Source organism: Musca vetustissima, unplaced genomic scaffold, assembly GCF_032173495.1.
Source record: "Musca vetustissima isolate MV318-11 ecotype Yass unplaced genomic scaffold, APGP_CSIRO_Mvet_v1 utg95931, whole genome shotgun sequence".
NCBI lineage: Eukaryota > Metazoa > Arthropoda > Insecta > Diptera > Muscidae > Musca > Musca vetustissima.
The window spans coordinates 17,839-24,320 of record NW_026884966.1 but is presented as its reverse complement, the minus strand read 5'-3'; the positions used below and the strand labels follow the sequence as shown (position 1 = coordinate 24,320).

Genomic DNA, 6,482 nt, shown 5'->3' with positions numbered 1-6,482 from the left:
AATATGTAGAAGTAATTCAGTAGCATATCTTGCATTAGAATCTGTCGATTGTGAAGATGTTTGCCGAGATCCGACCACCTAAATTTTATATTTAGATGGGTAGTTTCAAAGTGAAGTTGTCCGCAAGATCCGGATAATCACCTCAATTTTATATATCGGGTAGTACGGACTTCCTTGAAAAATATATATGAATTATTTTGTACTCTGAGAGCGATTTTGAAATTATTCCCTTTTACTAGATTTACTCAAGGTGTATTTAATAAGGTGTATGCATCAGCTATATCAACGAACATTTCGTTTTGTTTTTTCGAGTAGTTTCTGGAACGGAACTTTTATTGATACGTCCTACATAACGATTCGAATAGAATTAATATTTGGTCTGGTCCCGTACTGCAAAAATCTACTACTTTTTACAACAATAACGAATTTTCTTTTATGATATCGAAAAAAATGGTAAAATCTAATGGATTCTTGTAGTACGGGAACAGGCCAATTGTGTTTAATTCTGTCTGTTTATATGTATGTTTAACAATTTTTACTAGACCAATTGTGCACCAATACCATATCGTTATTGGACAGACAGGAGCGATTGGTGCAATCGTTCAACAGTCAACAGCAAAAAATCGATTTCCTACTATCGATAGTTTTGATAAATTAAACGTCAAATAGTATTTGTTTACCTTTGCAACGCGTGTTTCTTCTAGTTGTTGAACTAAAAAAATAGTAAATAAAATATTTATGAAAGGCCAAAAATATAAGGACAACATGCCAGCAGTGAAGCAAGAGCTTAAAATTGAAGACAAACTTCAAGAAATAAATCAAAATCTTTTGAAACTAACATCGGAACCGGATCAATATCTCATGCAAGTATTTGTTGGTGTTACATGCACGTGTTTGAAATTTGGATAAATGTTTTTATTAAACTCTCAATTGTATTTTATAAAACAGAGCACAGCCCAAAAAATGCAAGGACATAAGAAAAATGCTGCAGCAGTTGTATGGTATCACAATAGAGAGTGATATTAGTCAACATGGAAATCCGGAAATTTTGCCAGAATTAGTGGTAGATGATATGGACGAAGAACAAATTTGGCAACAGCTGGAGCTACGAAATGCCGCTGTTTTAGATACTATGATAAACACAACTGCATCCTTAATGGCTTTGCGAGAACAAAAATTGGAGATACGTCTAAAAGAAGATGGTGAAGGTGACGAAATGGACGAAGAAGAAGAAGAAGAGGACAATGAAGATTCAGATGATCATGATGATGAAGATCATATGGACAATGAATTGAAAGACGCTGCTAGCGAAGAAGAAAGTGGCGAAGAGGAAGAAGAGGAGGACGAGGAGGAAGATTTGTTCGAGGCCACTAAGAAAAACAAAAGAAAATTGAAACGTACCTCTGTTGTTGATGACAAGTTTTTCAAACTTGATGAAATGGAAGCTTTTCTTGAAGCAGAAGAAGCCAAAGAAGCCCGGAAGGAAAAGGGCAAATTGTTGGCAACAGATGACGACGGCATTGATTATTTCGACGAAGATTTAGGAGAAGAAGGAGATGAGGATTCAGATGAAGACTCCAATCCTAACTACAAAGATTTCTTCGATGATGACGATGGTGGTGAATATGACGAGAGTGATAAATCCAAAAGTAGTAAACAGAATAAAGATCATTTTGATGAAAATCCAGAGGAAGAGTTGGACGAAGATGAAAATGAAGAAGAAGAAGAGGCTGACGAAGATAACGAACTAGAGGATAACGGTTATGAGTTTGATGACGTCGGAAAATCCAATAAGGAAAAAATGTCATTTGGACCAGCAGATTCTGACTCAAACGATTCGGATTCCGACGAAGAGACAAAGGAAGAGGGTCCAAAATCATCTTTTGAAGTAAGGCAAGAGCGTCTAGAACAACGCATACGAGACTACGAAGAAGAAGTTTTAGGTGAAAAACCTTGGCAATTGAAAGGTGAAGTACAAGCAACAAATCGTCCACAGAATTCTTTGCTTGAAGAGGTTTTGGAATTTGAATCAACGGTAAGACCTGCTCCCATTATAACTGAAGAAACCACTCGTCGTCTAGAAGATATAATAAAACAGCGTATCAAAGATAAAGCGTGGGATGACGTTGAACGAACAGTCAAACCTATACATACACCCCAAGAGTATCGAAAACAATTAGTACTTGACCAGGAGAAGTCAAAAGAATCGCTAGCACACATCTATGAGAAAGAATATCAGCAGGAACTGGAAAAACTTAATCCTAATCAGGGTGACAATGCAACTGAGGAACCCAAAGAGCACAAAGAAATTCGTAACATGATGCGAGATTTGTTTATTAAACTTGATGCTCTTTCCAATTTCCATTTTACACCAAAACCTGTTGCACCAGAACCGAAAATTATTACAAATACTCCTGCTGTTGTCATGGAAGAAGTAGCGCCAGTGGCGGTTAGTGATGCAAAGCTGTTGGCGCCTGAAGAAGTCTTCCGTGGTCCGAAACATGAGCTTGTTGGAAAATCTGAACGCAGCAAAACAGATAAGAATCGTGCTTTGCGTAAGAAGAAATCTAAGCAAAAGGCCATCCATCATGCCTTGGAGGCTAAAGATTTACAAAAACAAAAAATGGGAATACCATTATCGAAGAAGGAAGAAAGTGCAAAATTAATGAAGAAATTGACGAAGCAAAGAAACGTCGAAAAGGTAAGACATTGCAATTTTTTCACATTATGAAGTTTTTTCTTCTGCGATTTGTGTATAAAGTGAAATTTTATCTACCACATAACTATACTCTAAACATAATAATTTGAGGCTTCGATAAGATGAAAAATGCTGCTCATTGGGATTATAACCAATATTTCTAAAATAGATTTGCTCAAAATCAAAACATGGGCCAAATTTGGGGATTAGGATCTCTCACAAAAAAATTGAAAATTATGAAAAACCAATTTGGTTACAACATTTAGAAGGAGTATCCGATAATATTAAGATTTTGCGTCTCGTAATTTCCTATCGGTCTTCCTATTGTATTGAAGCCCTATCGGGTCCATCAATCCGAAGATGGGCCCGTTTACTCCTTTTCGTATTTCCGTTCACAGAGTAAACATTTTGAAAACGTTGATTCAGAAGATAGATCACGATCGAAAAGGGATCTGTCGATCCATATCATTTCTCATCTGCTAAATAAAAATAGAGCAAGCTATCGAAACTTTGCACTTCTTTGTATTTACACTAAATATATTCAATATAGGTCCATCCCTTTCGGTACCACTTACACAAAATGGTAACAATTTTGATAAATCCTAAAAAGTTCCTTCCAGCTCCTTCCTTTTAAAAATTAAGTATTTTAATTCGTACCATTAATCAAGATAATATGATATATTTTTCTTTAATATGATCTATTTTACTTTAATGTTAATGTTTAATTATTAAATTATTTAGAAACTGCTTTTGTCTTTTTGGTAACATATTGAAAGACTTATATTTATGTTTCTCGGGTTGTTGACTATTTGTAATATGCTATTTTGAATTCGTTGTTTTTTATAGACATTGTCTAAAAATAGAAAACAAAAATAAGTATAACATTCAACATTGTTAAATTATGATTTCTGGAACAATCTTTCATCCGAAGAACTGGCGAAGACTTTTTGTAAAATATAAACATACAATCAGTTTATCATAGTCCAATTTAAAAAAAACAATTTTAAATTGAATTAAAATATAACAATCTTGAAATCAAATGCTTAACTGTCGCTTACATTTTGATTTTCAAATAAAAAATAGAGTTTTAAAAAATTCAATTTAATTAAATAAAATTTATTCTTATTACTATTTCAGGTTACTGCCAGCAACGATCATGGGGCTTTAAAATCGTCCAAGGCATTCTTCTCAAAATTACAGGATCAATCAGCCACCAACAACGGATCCACGAAAACAAGCAAAAAGAAAGCGGATGCCAAAGCCTTATCGGCCAAAAAGTTAAAGCTGTAGATATAATATTTTCGTACAAATGTTTCTATTTTTGTTAATTTAAGAAAAAAAATTAATACATACAATATATATGTATTTTTTATAGAATAAAAAATAAAAAAATATATATGAAATAACTGTCCACAGCGTTACAAAAAATACCACCTAACAGAATGCATAATTATATGGCTCATTATCTCCATTACGTGCCTGTTGATATGAGATATAGAAGCGTCCACAACATAAACAATGTTTATTTTCAACATATGAAACCTTTACTATCCGGTACATTTTTTACAACTAATTTAACCACCAAATGTGACGTCAAAAGTTACAAAAAACAACATTCACTTGGTTAGCCTTGCTATAAAAGTGGTCGTCTTTGTATACGTTTATGTATTCATATAATAAGTTAAGTGTGCGTGTACGCATGTAACTACAACCAAAGGTTTTAATCAAAGAAAAGGAACCCCCACACAGTCACGTGCCACAATGAAACAATTATCGCCATAAAAGCTCGAGGATGTCTATGTGATGTTGTTGTTATACGAACATTGAGGATAACCCGCATGTATTTTGTGAAATCCCTCCAGAATCATTTTATATTCATAAATCTACAACTTGTTGTCTTCTATTCATTCATAACTTTTGATACGACAATAAAGCTGACCACCTAGTGGGAAAATTCTTTGGAATTTTCATTTGTAATGATCCAATATAAAAATAATTGTAATTGAAAATACATATGTATGTAGGTATGATACATTGGCATTTTAGAGAAATGTCCAACTTACAAATGCTAAGTCCCACACATTTCAAAGGATTCCCAATGTTCAACTGTATAAAAATTATGAACACGTGTTATCTCGACCATTTTGCGCATCTATAATACACATATGGAACAAATCTCTTTTTTAAGCAAAATTATTGCAAAAGTTCATATCCATTATAGTTTCATTAGATTTTAATATGCAGCAATTGCACATCGATGTGCATTATCTACAAATCCTTTTTGTGTCATATGTCCTGTTATGGTAATGATGATTATTTAAAATGATATGACATATGCATGTTCGTCAGTGAATGCATTGCTTATTTGTTTTTATGGTGTAGGATTTTTATATTGCGCAATTATTTTGTATGCATCAATAGTAATAGATTTTCATTCGTTATTGAACATATGTATTCCATATTATGTGAGGGCATATCTGGTCTTATCTATATACTGGTTATTGCTCTCAGGTATATCTCTTTGGATTCGGCACATTTGATTAAGAGAAATTGCGAAACTCTGCGCCAGGATTTAATTCGCATCTGATAGCATGCAGTTCTGTTCCCCTAGGCGGACAATATCGACAAGTTATAACGAAGAAATACATTTTAATGTTGTACTATGCTCACAGAAATCTATCGATATATCTTGATTTTTCAATCAATTTAATTGTGTTGTAGAGAATCGCGTAGCGATATTAGCCGTCGAAATTGAATGAATTGGAATGAGTGGGTGGAATATTTGTTAATAAATATAATTGTACAGTATACAGTAAAGATTTTTCTGTGAACCTCTATTTCTTTAATATTCTTAAAACTATAACTTTATCGAGGAAGAATATATAAAACATACTATGAGTTCATTTTATTACATTAAAAGAAAATTTTAAGTGAACACAAAATTTGCAAATGTATATTTAATTGTTTGCTCAACCACTTCAATACCATATCTGCAGGAAAAGTGCATATATATTTTCACATATGTATATATGTACATATCGCTCCTTTGCTGCAAGACAGGCATAACTAAAAAACGATTTTTCAGAAAATGCATTTTAAGTTTTTAATTTACACAGACGTTATATAGAACAAAGGAAATTCTGTAGTGTCTCAATCTGAATATCTCTTACATTCATATGAATATTTAAACAACATGAGGTCTATTATAGCGAACAATCGTGCATCATTAACTCGAAAATCACGTTTTTTGAGTTATGCCTGTCTTGCAGCAAATGAGTGATATGTACTTCATGAACATTCAATGATATGCAAAAATAATGAAATAAAAATATTTTGATTAATTATTTTTGGTGGGATTTTGATGGGATCCATAAATTACACTATTTAGGAAATACATAAAATACATTACATAATAACATACTTCTTATATTGGGTCTAAAGCCGCCTACGGAGGTTGCGGTTATTGGAAACCGCAAATGACATTCGTTGACACTGGGGTGTTAGACGACATCGTGCACACCAGGGTACTGACTGCATTTATTTATACCTGAGCATATCAACAAGTTTTTCTGGTTTTGCTATAAGTCCTTGGTATGTTAAGAGGCTATGACACGGTAGATTTCAAACCTTCACAGAAAAATTATCTCATGGATGCATCGGATCTACGATCCGGAACGACTCGAATTCGATTCGAACAGGGATTGCCAACTCAGCGACAGTTGTACAAAACGAATGTTTTTCCCACAGGTGAGCAATCATGTCGGCAGCTTTGTTCGGCTAGCAC

General features: G+C 33.5%; 1 protein-coding gene across 1 annotated transcript; it reads left to right on the top strand.

The window, feature by feature from the left end:
* The first annotated feature begins 944 nt into the window (after positions 1 to 944).
* LOC133332081 (U3 small nucleolar ribonucleoprotein protein MPP10) lies at positions 945 to 3,988 on the top strand. The gene is made up of 2 exons (XM_061540461.1): positions 945 to 2,701; positions 3,836 to 3,988. The coding sequence occupies exons 1-2, from the start codon at positions 983 to 985 to the stop codon at positions 3,986 to 3,988; spliced, it is 1,872 nt and encodes a 623-aa protein (XP_061396445.1). The 5' UTR covers positions 945 to 982.
* Positions 3,989 to 6,482: the final 2,494 nt, after the last annotated feature.

Excerpts from the sequence above, each read along its gene's own strand:
- LOC133332081 (XM_061540461.1), top strand. The coding sequence starts at position 983 with ATGCTGCAGCAGTTGTATGGTATCACAATAGAGAGTGATATTAGTCAA. Across the intron at positions 2,702-3,835 it reads AGCAAAGAAACGTCGAAAAG|GTTACTGCCAGCAACGATCA; the intron begins GTAAGACATTGC and ends TTACTATTTCAG.